The sequence below is a fragment of the Carlito syrichta genome, unplaced genomic scaffold (genome assembly GCF_000164805.1).
Source record: "Carlito syrichta isolate Samal-C Ts95f unplaced genomic scaffold, Tarsius_syrichta-2.0.1 Scaffold308244, whole genome shotgun sequence".
Lineage (NCBI taxonomy): Eukaryota > Metazoa > Chordata > Mammalia > Primates > Tarsiidae > Carlito > Carlito syrichta.
In genome coordinates this window covers 23597-40009 of record NW_007252340.1, presented here as the reverse complement: position 1 = coordinate 40009, position 16413 = coordinate 23597, and the positions used below count along the sequence as shown (strand labels likewise).

The 16413-nt window shown below is 46.1% G+C and overlaps 1 protein-coding gene across 1 annotated transcript in view; it reads left to right on the top strand.

Moving 5' to 3' along the window:
• LOC103267771 (neutral amino acid transporter A) overlaps positions 1 to 16014 on the top strand; it is a 31752-nt gene extending 15738 nt beyond the window's left edge. The window contains 6 exon segments of the mRNA XM_008065346.2: positions 1037 to 1099; positions 5544 to 5710; positions 10686 to 10919; positions 12238 to 12432; positions 12694 to 12828; positions 15107 to 16014. Of these exon segments, the coding sequence (XP_008063537.2) occupies positions 1037 to 1099; positions 5544 to 5710; positions 10686 to 10919; positions 12238 to 12432; positions 12694 to 12828; positions 15107 to 15341 (1029 nt within the window). The 3' untranslated portion in view covers positions 15342 to 16014.
• The last annotated feature ends 399 nt before the right edge of the window (positions 16015 to 16413 follow it).

Below are 16413 nucleotides of genomic sequence, written 5' to 3'. Positions count from 1 at the left end.
TCATCTTTTCTCATCTGTATATATTGAATATTACGATTTTAATATAGTTTTTTCCTTTCTTAAAATGTGCCCACTTTTTGGGCACCCTCTGTATAATGTGAGGTAGGAGAAAAAAAGTAGTTTTATGGAGCTTTTAGTCCCTGTCACACATGCTGTGGGATGAATGAGTTTTGTTTCCCTGCCACCTTTGATCTTGGGACAGCTGAGCACCTCTGCCTTTCTAAAACTTTGATAAATCACAGTTGAGAGGAGTCAGAGCTCATCAAAGGCAGGCACAAAGCAGACCTTTGAGTGTGTACTTCCTAATGAGCTCCTCCTGACAGTTCAGGGGTCAGGTGTTCTTCAAAGTGGTCAGGAAGGACTGTGTTCTAGCAGATACCACCTGATAGTGCGTATGCCACAGGGAGACACCTGTGTGTACCATGCAGAAGCAGGTGAAGTCAACCCTAGGACCAAACCTGGAGTGACATCTCACTTGTGATGAGTGAGTCTCCCAGAAGACTCAGCCAGAAAACACCAGGTTACCTTACCTCACATCCCTGGCTTTGGAGGGTGGGTCTCAAGCCAGATTAGAAGCAGATGCGGAAAAGCAACCATGCTCAAATAAGTTCTGGAACAAAGTGGGGCATAAATAAATGAATGAAAATGAAAAGTGAACTTTGGCATTATGGAATTAATGCCAAGGTTATTCAAATAATATGAGGTAGCAGGCTGGCTGGAATATCAAACTATCAGCACGCAATTATGCAGAATTCCTCTTCCAAACTGTTGCCCGAGGAACATAAGGAAATTCTCCCTGTCTCCTTGGGACTCTAAATAACTCAGAGGTGAAGTCTCTTGAAGCACATGCTGCTTTGGTCTTAATGTCATTTTTGTACAGTTCTCAGAGGCTCTTGTTGGGCCAACCAAGTGAGAACTGCCCGGAACACTCCATGTGAATAATGACAGAAGTGAGAAGTCCGGCAATGCCCTGGGTTCCTCTGGGCCAGTCTTCACCTGCACACTAACAGTAGCTTTTTCTTCCTCTTGATCGCAGTATGCAACTGATTATAGAGTGGTGACCCACAACACCAGCTTTGGAAACGTAACCCGTGAAAAGGTAAAGTTCTCTGTAAGATCACTTACAGTATGTATGAAACAAGTAATGTTTCTTCACTGAAGAAGCATATGTGGTGTGACTTTTTCTCAGCTGGGTTGAAAACTTTGGGATCCGAACAGACTATCTGAAGTACACAGGTTAGTCTTACTCCTTTGATTATTTACCATCAGGCCAAATGCCATGTTACACTTGGAGCGCTAGAATTTTCAAGGAATTTGTGACACATTTTATAACATCCTTCTACCATCTTGAAATGTAATTAATAAATGATTTAGCCTACCCTTGCACATAAAACTTTTAAAAAAAATTAGCATAAAAGGCCAGGCACAGTAGCTCATGTCTGTAATCCTAGCACCTTGGGAGACTGAGGGAAGAAGGTTGATTGAGCCCAGGCGTTCAAGACCAGCTTGGGCAACATGGCAAGACCTTGTCTCTACAAAAAGTCAAATATTTAGCCAGGCATGGTAGCATGTGACAGTAGTCCCAGCTACTTTGTAACTGAGGTGGAAGGATCACCCGAGCCCAGGAGGTTGAGGCTGCAGTGAGCCATGATTGTTCCACTGCACTCCAGCCTGGGCAACAGAATGAGACTCTCACTCAAAAAAAAAAAGAAAGAAAAACTATACTGAAAGAACTCTGAGTAAAACCAAGTTGGCTGTAGTTCAGATAAGTATAAACAAGTGGTTTTTCCCTCCTCTGTGAATGTCTGATGGGTGCTCAGAAGCCTGAGGGGTACGGGAGGGTCTACATTCTGTTGCCTGAACATTTCAGGACATTTGACATTCTTAGCACCTTGCCTATTTTTCAGCAAGACACACAATCATTATGACAGCCAATGTACCCCTACCCATTCCAAAACTCCCCTAGGAAATGATATGATATCCTCCCTGTTCATAAACGTTGACTCAGTCAGTGGTCCTTCATTTTGAAAGATGACTGTCACTTCCCACCCTCTGGCCAGAGGGGGTGGCTGGAAGGACAACTGGGTCTTGACTGACAAGCCCTGGAGTCCTCGGCTGGGCTACTTGGAATGTGGGTATCACACACACCCATATGGGATGTAGAGCCATCTTCTAGGTAAGTGGCTCGCCACTGCATGCCACCTTCTTGGCACAGACACTCTCTGATGCCATCACATTTGAGCCTTAGGACAACCTGATCAGGTATTATACCTATGACAGACTACCTAATATGATGGTCTTCCAAGGTTGATCAAGACTATTTGAAACCAAGAGTGATGAGTAAGCCGGGCTTGGTGGCTCAGCCTGTAATCCCAGCACCTTGGGAGGCTGAGGTGAGAGGATTGCATGAGCCCGCGGGTTCAAGACCCACCTGGGCAACTTGACGAGACCTCATCTCTACAATAAATCAAAAAAATTAGCCGGGCATGGTAGCGTGCACCTGTAATTCTGGCTACTTGGAAGGCTGAGGCAGAAGGATCACCGGAGCCCAGCAGGTCAAGGCTGCGGTGGCCGGGAGCAGCCACTGCACTCCAGTCTGGGCGACAGAGTGAGACTCCAACTCAAAAAACAAAACAAAACAAAACAAAAAAGAGTGATGAGTAAATTCTAGAACTGTCTCTGCAATGACTTCAAGTTTTGACAAACAGCATTCATTGGCCGCTCTGACTTCGCTGCTGGAAACACTGGTGACCCAGGGGCATCACCCCGGCTGACGTGTCCTTGCCCCCACTGTCAAGCTAACTCAGGAATGCAAGGAGCGGTGCTTTAAGGAAGAGGAGCAGCGGGTCCTCACTGGTCCCAGGCTTTCAAATACCCTGTGGCTATAAGATTGCATAAAGGTGTAGCAAGGGTGGTCCTTGTCCCTCAAAATGGGATTTTGGCAACAGAGTGAAAAGTCAAGGACCCAGAGGCCCAAAGACCCCTGGAAATGTTTGCGCTCTGACCCATGACTCTATCTTCCATGCCCACTTTGACCCCATGTATTAACTTGCCTCAAATACCTACCTACGTAGGCTTTAGTTGAATCCCGAATTCATTAGACACTAGCTTATTTGGCAGCCACGAGGTGCTGTTCCTAGGTGCTGGGCTGTAGTAGTATTCAGTATTCAGTATAGTGTGCTCTTACAGCACTCACATTCTAGGGAACCCTATAATAAGTATGTGTCACCCGGGGATAGGCACTAAAAGGAAAATTAAAACAGAGCAAATAGAGAAAGTGTGTGTGTGTGTGTGTGTGTGTGTGTGTGTGTGTACGCATGTGTGTGTGTGTGGTGATGGTGGCAGGTGCTATTTTGGAAGAGTCAAGGACGCCTTCTGATAAGGTGAGGAAGAAGCTATGTGGAGACCTGGGGGAACAGTGTTTAAGGCAATGGGAACAGAATATGCTAAGCAACTAGCAAGAGGCACAGCCCAGGTGGTAGCCCTGGTTGTGTACGTAATCCCCTAGCCCCACCCAATGCCAAGTTTACCCAGGGGTATTCAAACCGAGCACACCTTGCTCTAAACCTACCTGCCACCAGCCTTCTCTACAGAAAGGGAGCCATCTCATTGGCAAAATTATTGACCGTTGGTCAGTTCCTTATCTAGAATCACCTGATTTCAAACATCACATGCTGAAATTGTAGGTCTGTGGAAACCAACATTTTTGTTGTTAAAGAAGTTTTTTATGGGCCAGGCTCATACAGGTGGCTCGTGCCTGTAATCCCAACACTTTGGGGAGGCTGAGGCAGGAGGATTGCTTAAGGTCAGGAATTCAAGACCAGCGTGGGCAAAAAAGCAAAACCCCCATCTCTCAAAAAAACTAAAAAATCAGCCAGGCATGGTGGCACATGCCTGTAGTCCCAGCTACTCAGGAGACTAAGGCGGGAGAATCTCTAGAGCCCAGGAGTTCAAGGCTGCAGTGAGCCCGAGCAACAGAGTGAAACTGTCTCTAAAAATAAAACAATACATTTATTTATTTACTTATTTATTTAGAATCAAGAGTCTCACTCTGTTGCCCAGGCTGAAGTGCAGTAGCGTAATCACAGCTCACTGCAGTCTCGACCTCCTGGGCTCAGGCTGTTCTTCTGCCTCAGCCTACCATGTAGCTGGGGCCACTGGCAATTTTTTTTTTTTGGTAGAGATGAAGTCTCGCTATGTTGCCTAGACTGGTCTCAAACTCCTGGTCTTAAGCAATCCTCCCACCTCAGCCTCCCAAAATGCTGGGATTACAGCATCTGGCCAATTTTTAATTCATGCATATTAGATGTACATAGTTTCAGGGCACATATAATGATTTAATATACTCAGATAATTTGTAAAGATCAAACCTATACTTGGGATATCCGTAACCTCAAATATTTGTCTTTTCTTTATGCTAGAAATATTCAGTGACTCTCTTCTTGCTATCTTGAAATGTACAATAGATAATTATAACTGTAATCACCCTACTGAACTATGAAACAGTAGGTCTTACTTCTTCTGTCAAACCATATACTTGTACCCATTAATGAACCTCTCTTCACATCTTCCTCCCTCCTGCCCTTCCTGGCCTCTGGTAACTACCAATCTACTCTGTTTTCATGGGATCCACTTTTTTAACTCCCACATATGAGAGAGAACATGTGATATTAAAACCAACTTTTGATAAGTAGTTGAATTTTCTGGTTGCATTGAATCTTGACCCTCAACCACAGTTAAGATTAGGGACATGAACAAAAAGTGTGAATTGAGGCCTAGCACATTGTCTACACCTATAATCCCAGCAGTGTGGGAGGCTGAGGTGGGAGAATTGCTTGAGACAAGTAGTTGGAGACCAGCCTGGGCAACATAGCAAGATCTCTCCCGCACCTCTGCCCAAAAAAAATGTTTAAGAAACGAGTGAGGTGTGGTGGTGTGCACCTATAGTCCCAGCTACTAGGGAGGGTGAGGATAGGTTGAGCCCAGGAGGTCGAGGCTACAGTGAGCCATGATCATGTCACTGCACTCCAGCTCTGGCAACAGCGTGCCTGTAGTTCCAGCAACTTGAAAGGCTGAGGCAGTAAGAATCACCTGAACCTAGCAGGTCGAGGCTGCGGGACCGTGAGTGTGCCGCTGCACTCCAGCCTGGGAGATAGAGTGAGACACCTACTCAAAATAAATAAGTTAATTAATTAAATAAAAGCAACCCTTCAAGGTGGTTGTCCAGGCCCCTACGTGAATATATCCAGTGACAGGGAGCTCACTACTTTCTACTTTAACCTGTTTCATTATTGAGCAGCTTTCAGAGTTAACAAGTAGGTGAAATTTTTGCTTGTTGACATTCCTTATCTTCAGACTCCATCTCCCCTTAAGTTTCCTACCCCTTTACTTGTGAAATCGCTAAAGACTTAAAAAAATATATATGAGCCTTTTCTCAGCCTAGGCATAGTATTTCAGTCTGGTGGAGACACCAAGCAAATATGTTGTTAATTCTTACTCATCGGTTGTAAACTGGTGCCATCCTCTCCCCTCTGATTCTGCAGATCCCCACTGGCACCGAGATCGAAGGGATGAACATTTTAGGATTGGTCCTTTTTGCCCTGGTGTTAGGTGTGGCCCTAAAGAAACTAGGCTCCGAAGGAGAAGAGCTCATCCGTTTCTTCAATGCCTTCAACGAGGCGACAATGGTGTTGGTGTCGTGGATTATGTGGTGAGTGTTGCCCTGTCCTTTCTCCCGCCACCCAGGAAAAAAAAAAGACTGATTTGCCACTCTAGGTCACCCTTGTGGGCCACCTGGCCCACTACTCTGTCTGTGGTAGATGTGGTCTTAGGACAAAGGAGGTGGAGAGAATGACAGACAAGACCTCTGAGCCTTCAGAGAATCGGACATCACAAGTTACCAGTCACTTCCTTGGTGCCCACACTGACCCCTCCATGGTCCTATCACCATGACTTCTTTATGAACTCCCACCAACAGCCCAGACCCTATGGGATGCCCATATCACCTTGTAGGGCAATACATCCCACCGGTTTGCTATCTACCACGTGGAATAAGGCTCATTTATCTTAAAATGGAAGGATCGCCTGAGTCCAGGAGGTTGAGTCTGCAGTGAGTTGTGATCGTGCCACTGCATTCCAGCCTGGGTGACAGAGACCCCGACTCAAAAAAAAAAAAAGTGCATGTTACATGGAATTGGAGTTTTATTTTTATTTTTTTATTTTTTTTGAGTTGGAGTCTCACTCTGTCGCTCAGACTGGAGTGCAATGGCCGCTCCCGGCCACCGCAGCCTTGACCTGCTGGACTCCGGCAATCCTTCCGCCTCAGCCTTCCGAGTAGCCGGAATTACAGGCGCACGCCACCACACCCGGCTAATTTTTTGATTTTATTATAGAGATGAGGTCTCGCCTGCCCAGGCGGGTCTCGAACCCACGGGATCAGGCAATCCACTCACCTCAGCCTCCCAAAGTGCTGGGATTACAGGCTGAGCCACCAAGCCCGGCTGAATTGGAGTTTTAAATGGCTTAACTGGTTAAAGAATCTCAACCAAGTGTGGGAGAGGTGTTCAGCAGAGCAGACCTTGGAATAGTCTTCTTTTGTATCGTCTTTTCATTCATAGTTTTTCTGTGTAAAATCCATGAAAGGATGATTGTACAATAAAAACCATTAGATTGGTTTCTGGGTAAAAGTTAAAATGTGACCAGCTCCCTCAAAGCTACACCTCTGAAGCCACACCAGGTACAGTACCACCCCTCGTAAGCTTCATCCTGCTATTTTGCCCAAGCCAGAGTTTGTGGGTTTTAGCTTCTACCCACCAGTAGTTAAGACATGATTTGTCCTCATACGCACAAAGCATTTTCCTTATTGTCAGCCCTTGTCAATCCTTGAAGATCCCAGAACTCTTCTCTCTCAGATGGAGCTGGGTGACAGCAGGACTGATTTTAGGAGAAGTTTGAAATGGAGTGGAAGTCAAGGGTAGATTTCCCCTCACCCCAGTAGTATTCCTCTTGCTCAACCCTGAAAATTCCAGAGCCTGACTCTGTCATTGCAAACATGCCACTTCATGTGACCGTTGTTCTGGGGAAATAACTGATACTTTCAGAAAGGAAAAAGTTGGTTTAAAAATAAAAATCAGATGTCAGGTTCTTTTCTTGGCTTATGTTTTTTGGTCTAAAATCCTTCCAAAGTTAGTCATTTCTTCCATTTAATGTCCTGGTCACATAAGCAGGTGTTCAGATCCTGCTGAGTATCTAGGGAGAGCTGTTGGCAAGAGAGTGTATATTGGCCAGGTGCAGTGGCTCATGCCCGCGTTCCCAGCACTTTGGGAAGCCAAGGCAGGAGGATCATTTGAGCCCAGGAGTTCAAGACCAGCCTGAGCAACACAGAGAGACTTCATCTCTACAAAATAGTTGAAAAATCAGCGGGTTATGGTGGGTACATGCCTGTAGTTCCTGCTACTTGGGAGGCTGATATGGAAGGATCGCCTGAGCCCAGGAGGTTGAGGCTGCAGTGAGTTGTGATTGTGCCACTGCACTCTAGCCTGGGCAACAAAGACTCACTTTATTTACAAAATCCCACACTATCAACTCTTGGATTAAATTAACCAGGTCAAAGGAGAAAAAGGAAAAGTAGACTCCTGTAAAAATATCAGAAGAAAATATAGGGGAAGAGGAAGGGAAACTCTTCTAAACAAGATATAAAGAGCAAAAGCTACAAAAAGCTGCTAAATTTGACCACATCAAAATATAGAAAGTCTGTATGTTGAAGATGCTTTGAACAAAGTTAAAAGTCAGGATACCATCTAGTTCAGACAAGATCATAGGGAAAAAAGACACTGAAAACAATTAATATCATAGTCACATACTATATATGGAGCTACAAAGAGTTCTGATTACTGAAAAAGAAAAGTGACCGAGAAAACTCTAGGTAGATGGACAAAATGTGTGAGCAGGCAATGCATAGAGGAAACCCGAATGACCAGTGAACATGTGAGATGATGCCCAACCTCATTAGGGAAATGGAAATGTGGTCTTATCAGGCCTCATAAGGTTGAGGGGAGGGTTTCTCAACCACAGCACTTCTGACATTTTAGGCTGCCCATTGTTTGCTGCAGGGGCCATCTTGTACACGGTGGGATGCAGCGGCCTCCTGACCTCCACCTACAGAGGCCTGTAGCAACACTCCTCTAAAGTTGGGACAACTGAAACAGTCTTCCAGACATTGCCAAATATCCCTAGGCAGCAAAATCGTCCCTGGATGAGAACCCCTGCTGCAGAGGGAAGATGATTGTCCTGGACCGCTGGTGGGAATGTGACTTGGAACGGTCACTTTGGAGAACAACTGTACAGTATCTACCAAAATATACACTGTGCACTCCCCATGACTCAGCAGTTCCACTTCTTGGTATCTGCCCCTAGAAAACACAAGGCGTGTGGGCACAGAGAGGCGAGTCTGTAGTACTGTTTGTAATGATGAACCTGGGAACCACTGAAAGGTCCACCAGTAGGACAGTGACTGAATAATCTATGCTATTTCCATGCTGAAGACAATATTTTAAAACAGGGTCAGGCACAGTGACTCACTCCTGTAATCCCAGCACTTTGGGAGGCTAGGACAGGAGGGTTGCTTCAGGCCAGGAGTTTGAGACCAGTCTGGGCAACATAGTGAGACACCCATCACTATAAAAAATAAAAAACATTAGGTGGGCGTGGTGATGTGCACCTATAGTCCTAGCAACTCGGGCCTGAGGCAACAGGATCGCTTCAGCCCAGAAGTTCGTGGCTGCAGTTAGCTATGATCACACCACTGTACTCCAGCCTGGATAACAGAGTGAGACCTTGTCTCAAGAAAAACAATGAGGAAAGGGTGGAAACAACCCAAATGCCCATCAGTAGATGAACTGATAAATGAAATGTGGTATGTACATACAGTGGAATACTATTTAGCCTTGGAAAGGAATGCAGTTCTGACACAGGTTACAACAGGGATACACCTTGAAGACAACGTGCTAAGTGAAATAACCCAGACACATAAAGTGCAAATATTGTATGATTCTACTGTTCGATGCCTAGAAGAGTCAAATTCACAGAAAGTAGAATAGTTGTTACCAGGAGCTTGAGGGTGGGGAATGGGAGGTTATTGTTTGATGAGTGCAGGGTTTCAGCTTGGGGTGATGGGAAAGTTCTGGAGTTGGATGGTGGTGATAGTCGCACGAAAATGCAAATGTGCTTAACACCACTGTGCTGTACACTTAAAAATGGTTAAAATGATACATTTTATGTTATGTATGTTTTACCATAATAAAAAAAGAAGATTTCTATATATGAAGATGAAAAGACTGCAATGACATAATGTAGGATGAAAAATAAGTAAGCAAACAGATGTAACAACATGCCTAGGTATGTAATTACATAGGAGGTAGGAGTGGTTGTCTGAGGAGAAGCTGAAAGGATTTTGGTCTAATCTGCAATGTTTTACCTTTTTGAAAGGAGAATGTACTCATATATTACTATGGGATTTTAAATTAATAATACTGCTTAGACTATCTCTAGAAAGAAAACCCAAGAAACTGGTAACATTGGCTGTCTCCAGGGAGGGAAAAACTGGGTGCTTGGGGAACAGAGTTTGAGAGGGAGACTTCCCAGTGTTCACCCTTTTGTGTTCCTTGAAATTTGAACTGTGTGTCATTATTGCCCATATAATGGAAACTTACAAATAAAGTCGATAGTTATAAAATTCTTCCTGAATTCATATGAAATTCAAAACAACTGACTTTTGTTCTTTGTCGCTCCCACAATTCATCCCTCCCCATCCTGTCTTTAACAAAATCTTCACGCTCCAGGAGTGTTCCCAGAGTGTCATTGTTAGTGACTTTTTCCCACGGAATTATGTTGTCCAAACCACAAAGAATTTAAAACTTTTCACAAAAGTCCAGCTTGGGCTCAGTTTTGTATCACAGCAATTCTGTGAAATAGGTGTTAGTCCTTTGTGTTTCTAAGTTCTCAGAACAATCCTGAGCAAAGCTGAAAGTCATGGTCATGGTCCCAGAGGTTTTGATCTTGAGTCTCTTGCCTTTCCTCCTGGGAATCCAAGTGGTTGTTAGCATCCAACTGTTGAGAACATACCATGGCCAGGCATGGATGGCTCACACCTTTATTCCTAGCACTTTTGGAAGCTGAGGAGGGCCAATTGCTTGAACCCAGGAGTTCAAGACCAGCCTGGGCAACGTGGCGAGACTTCATCTCTACAAAAAAAAAAAAAAAAATTAGCCGGGCCTGGTGGCACAAACCTGTACTCCCAGCTACTTGGGAGGCTGAGACAGAAGGATTGCCTGAGCCCAGGAAGTCAAGGCTGCAGTGAGCCGTGACACTCCACTGCACTCCAGCTTGGGTGACAGAGTGATACTCCAACTCTAAAAACAAACAAATATATATATATATTGTATCCAAGAGGAAAGACATCACATCTGGGTCTGGTCCTGACTTCAATACCTGTGGTAAGTGATTGCCTTCATTTCACTCAGTCATACTACCTATAAAATTGGGGTGATATGCCCCATCCTTTTCTGTTCCCATGGGTTATCATCCTAGGGAGAGATGAAGATGGCCTAGGTGAAAGGCTTGCATTCTGCATCAGCCCACCTCAGCCTTACCACCCTCCTAATGAGTGCCCTGTGCTTCTGCCCTAGGTATGTACCTGTGGGCATCATGTTCCTGGTTGGAAGCAAGATCGTGGAAATGAAAGACATCATCATGCTGGTGACAAGCCTGGGGAAATATATCTCTGCATCTATACTGGGCCACGTTATTCATGGAGGAATTGTTCTGCCACTTATTTATTTTGTTTTCACACGAAAAAACCCATTCCGATTCCTCCTGGGCCTTGTCGCACCATTTGCTACAGCCTTTGCTACCTGCTCCAGGTGAGTGGGTTTTGGGTGCCCTTGGCTGCTCTAAGCCATATTAATAGGGAACCACGTGAGCCCAGTGGTAGTTGTACAACCAGTGTTTCAACATATTTTAATTCCTTGAAAACTATAAATTGGTCTCCTATTTTTTTTTTTTTTTTTTTTAAATATGGGGTCTCCCTATGGTTTCCAGGCTGGTCTCAAACTCCTGGGCTCAAGAGATCCACCTACCTCAGCCTCCTGATTAGCTGGGACTATAGGCACATGCACCACCACACCCAGCTTCACATGATTTTTTTAAAATACCAGCCCCACAGCTTTTTCATATTCCCCTGGAGTGCGTTTCTGTTTCATCTCCTGATCTCTTGTAGTTACCTCATTCCCTTCTCCTCCTTGCTCCTTAGAGATCGGTTTGACCATTCATTAGCCCAGCTGTGGGCCCCTCACCCTAATTTGGAAGACCTTTGCCTGAGTAAAAGAAGGAAGACCACCTACCTCAAGAAAACACATTGCAGGGAAGTTTCTAGAATGGCTCCTGCCCAATTCTCCCTTTCTGGATGTGTGAATTGGGAAATCAGACTGAGGCACTGTGGTGAGGGATACATGCTTAGCTCTCCAGGAGCTCATAGTACTGTGGAATTATCTCACTTAGCATAAAAGATGCCCCTTGTCACTCACTGGGAATCCTTCAAAGAACACTGGGCTTTCTAAATACATCAAGAAAACTTCCAAAGAATGGCAGCACATCTTTTCATTTACACATTGATTTTTGCATCTCCACAACTCACTTCTTCCCATTCCACGTGGCTATTTATAGGACAAGGAGGAGGTGGTGGTTAAAAAAAAAAAAAAAGTAAGTTTCTCTGGCTTAAACAAAAATAACCTATTTTTCACAGTTCTCTCCTGAGTTATTCTTTCTAAACCCACAGAGCCATTTATTCTTCTTGGCCTAAAAGAAAAAAAATCATACTATACCTTTTGGTCAGGGGGAAGCATTCTAGAGAGGAGATGCACTTGTGGTGTAAATCATTCTGTTTTCTCTTGGGAACGTTGCATACCAAGGGCAACATGTGGCTCTTGAGAAAATTGAACAGCCGAATTCAAGTAAATAATTTAACAGGTAAATCCAGGGTATCATATTTTGAATACTTTGGGAGTTGCCAGAGTTTCATGTTGTGACAGTAACTTGGAAACAGTTCTGCCTTTTCCCTTATTTCAAGGGTAGAAAAAAAATAGGATGGTGCTAATTGCTCTGTTCAAGATGTACAAGGTGAGTCAGCCTGGCCAGGAGGAACCGCTCTCATGTTTGGCTGTTTGTTTTTCCCGTTTCCAGCTCAGCCACCCTTCCCTCCATGATGAAGTGTATCGAGGAAAACAACGGCGTAGACAAGAGGATCAGCAGGTTTATTCTCCCCATCGGGGCCACCGTGAACATGGACGGGGCAGCCATCTTCCAGTGTGTGGCCGCGGTGTTCATTGCCCAGCTCAACAACGTGGAGCTGAATGCAGGACAGATTTTCACGATTCTGTGAGTTCCTTACTCCTTCCCTGGCTCAAGACTTGAGGTTTTTCTTGTGCGTTCCTTTGAAAAACCAATCTCACCACGACTCAGTGTCTCGTTTGTAAAATAGGACAGTGGGAATTCGTTACTTGAAGACGGTGATCTGCTCTCAAGGGCTCACCCAGCAGAACCTATGGGGGTGGCAGGGAGCAGTTGCCACCATCTGCATCTCTCTGTGCCTACTCCATGCTCCGTGTTAATGGCTGGCCCTGCTCTGCCATTCCCTAGAGTGACTGCCACAGCATCCAGTGTTGGAGCAGCGGGCGTGCCAGCTGGAGGGGTCCTCACCATCGCCATCATCCTGGAGGCCATCGGGTTGCCCACTCACGACCTCTCTCTGATTCTGGCTGTGGACTGGATTGTGTAAGTAGCTGCATCCTAAGGATGCTACAAATAGTCTACACTGAGTTCCAGGAATTGACACTGCGGGCCTGGGGCATGAGGAGAAACTTCAAACACACTCCCTGCCTTATGAAGGAGCCTACAGTTGAGCTGGCAGGGCAAGACTTAGAGCTAGGAAAATGAAACTGTGTGAGAGTCAAATGCCCTTAGACATCCGTGAATGTCTATGGGATGTCATTACTCAGAACTCACTTATAGCATCCGGTCAAGTGGGAGACCAAGGCCAAGGCCCTCAGTGCAGGCCCAGTGGCCAAAAGGGTCTATGGAGTTGTTGGCTGCATAGAAGTAATAAGCTGTTGGAGTAGAGATCCTTCGGGACTGATTGTCTCTGGCCTGGAAGCATCCAAGGAGTTATTTCTGTGAGGAGAGAGAAGATGAACCATGCCAATACAAGTGGTTTGGGCTTGGGCTCAGAAGTGAGGGATCCAGACCACCATCTCAGGGTTCCTGTGAAAACACAAAACAGCTTCTGGGTATTGATTCCTTGAGTCTCGTGATAACTTTTGCAGGTGTAAATGGCACCTGTATTATAGGGAAGGCCAGCTGAGGTACTGATGTTGAGATATGGATAAGAGGAGAACACATGGATAAGGAAATGATCCCGGGTGCCTGGGTTGAAATCCTGGGTTTGTCCTCCAGGAGTTGCATATTGTGCACTGCTCTTCTATGCCTTGGTGTGCTCAACTGTAGAATGGGAATGGTAATAGAAGACACACTAGTGCTGTGGTGAGATTGAATGAGGCAGCCCAGGTGCAGCACACACAATACCAGGCATGTGGTAAAGCCATCAATAAACGTTTAAAGACACTCCTAGCCCGGCTGGTCACAGCCAGGTGTGAGAGAACCTGGACTCAAGAGCCTGGCCCTGGGCTCGTGAATCTGCCCACTATGGTTAGGAATGGTGGTTTTTCCAACTTGAAGGGGCTCCTCAGGGCAATGAGGATGAAATATGCAATAGAGACCTGCCTTGTCCAGAGGGAACCCCATCCCTAAGCGGGCCATCTGGACATGACCAGGGTGGTGTCAGAGGCCCCGTCTCCTTCCTCACCTAGCTGCCTCCTATGCTTGGAGACGGGGAAGTTGGAGGGCCTTGGCCAGGAAGAGGGAACTAGGGCAACATGCCAGCTGCCCAGTAGGGACCTGAAGTCATGTGGACCTTCCAGCCACCCAAGGGCCTCTGAGTCCACTGCTGGGCCACCCCTTGTGGGGCTTCAGCTCCCTGGTGCCCTCGGGAAAGATCACATGTTTTTCCTTCTCTTCAGAGTGGGCACAATACTTCCTCCGAGCTCCAGGGATGGGGGACGATTTTGAACTCATCTGTGGCAAGTCAAGTGAGCTTCTAGAAAAGATAGTGCTCTTTTTCTGTGAGATGGCGCTTGCCAACAATCATGAATACATGTAAAGATTAATAATATCCAGCTGGATGTGGTGGCTCTCACCTGTTATCCCAGCACTTTGGGAGGCTGAGGTGAGAGGATTGCTTGAGTCCAGAAGTTCTAAGACCACCCTAGACAACATACTTAGACTTTGTCTCTACAAAAGAAAATGTAGTCAAAAATCAAAAAATTAGCTAGGCAGGGTGGTGCATGCCTGTAGTCCTAGCTACTTGAGAGGCTGAAGCAGAAGGTCAAGTTTGTAGTAACCTGTGATCATGCCACTGCACTCCAGCCTGGGCTACAGAGTGAGACGCTGACTCACAACAACAACAGCAACAAACAAAGATTAATATCCAGCAGTGAAGCAGCACTGAAATGAGAAAAAAGATGGGAAACTCCCACAGTAACACTGAGTGGAAGAAAAGCTAGACACAAAACCAAATCTACACTATTATCCCAATTATATGGAATTTTTAGAGGATGGCACCTATTTACATATGAAATGCATGCATAGAAAGATGACTGGAAGAAAGCGGATCAAAATGCTGATACTGCCTCACTCAGAGTGGCAGAGAATGGGCAAGTGACTGTGTGCTTCTTTATGCTTCTATTTTTTCCAAGTTCTCTAGAATGATGGTCTGTTACTTTTATATGAATAAAAAACATTCAAGGAAAACCAGTTTAGAGTAAGATAAGGCCTGAGCCCTTACGGTTGCGCTCCAGGAAGCCACAAGGCCCCTTGCAGTCATGACTTTTCCATGGCGTCCCCGCTGCCTGTGACAGAACTCGCTCCCCAGCCTTAGATGTAACCTGGCATTATATACCTTTTTCTTCCTCTCTCCCTGCCTCACCCCCACCCCCAGGGACCGGACCACCACAGTGGTGAATGTGGAAGGGGACGCCCTGGGTGCAGGCATCCTCCATCACCTGAATCAGAAGGCGGCGAAGAAAGGGGAGCAGGAGCTGACCGAGGTCAAAGTGGAGGCCATCCCCAACTGCAAGTCAGAGGAGGAGACGTCGCCCCTGGTGACACACCAGAACCCTGCTGGGCCTGCGGCCAGTGCCCCAGAACTGGAATCCAAGGAGTCAGTTCTGTGATGGGACTGGGCTTTGGGCTCGCCTGCCAGGGGTGGCACCCGTCCCATCAGCCCGGCCGCCAGGCACGAATGTGGGCACTGCCCTCGCCAACTTTTAGCCTCCCGAGCAACACTTTAGCCCTGCCCTCAGTCTGAGGATTACGTCTCAGCACTGGCAGTGGCTCCCCTGTTGTAACTGATTACCGAGGACCAGGACACTCTGATATTTGGCTTGACCCACATCCAGGTGAAACTGTGTGTGCACTGGGGCTCTGTTTATAAACACACCCTTTCAAGCTGCCAGACTTGGGGCGGTAATGGGCTCTCAGGGCCCTGTGGTTAAACCTTGGAAAAATGCAGATGTAGTCTATGTTGCCCCCAGTCAGCTCTGTTCCGAGCACTTTCTGGGCAAACCAAGGGGGGTTATAGGCATCTGTTGCATTGCCTTGAGTTGTAGTAATCAGAAAAATGTCCAAATTCTTAGCCATGACTAGAATTTGCTGAGCTGGGACTCAGGTGTTTAAAGAGTTTGTGCTACAGCTGGGTGTGGGTGACTTCTGATCACTGGATGCTGGAGGACAGGAGGTGCTGCACAGTGACACGTTAGAAATACTCCAGGTGGGTATTAGCACTGTGGGGGTCTCTGGTCAGTAGCCTTAAGTAAACAATTTAATTTCTGAGGTCAGAGGGAAAAATGAATAAGTGCAGCCTGTGTGTGTGTGTGTGTGTGTGTGTGTGTGTGTGTGTGTGTGTGTGTGTCTGTGTGTGCGCATGCCTGTGCATGCATGAGTTGGGGATCCCCTAATCAGGTCAGGACAGGCACTCGCACACAGTTGTCCCTGTTCCCATCCCAGCCCTGGGGCACTTCTCTGCTTCCTTCCAGAGTCCTTCTATCTCCTTGCACTCTGATTTGGCAAAAGGCCAGAATGGGTTTTCTCTGGGGACGTGGAATGTCATCATCACATTCAAGACCCTTCTTGGTTTCCTAACCTATTGTTTTAATTCAACTAGACTCTCTCTAAAAAACTGCATTGCAACAAAAGCAAAATGACAACCCCCCGCAAGATAAACCCGTGAACTAACTGGAGTGGGGT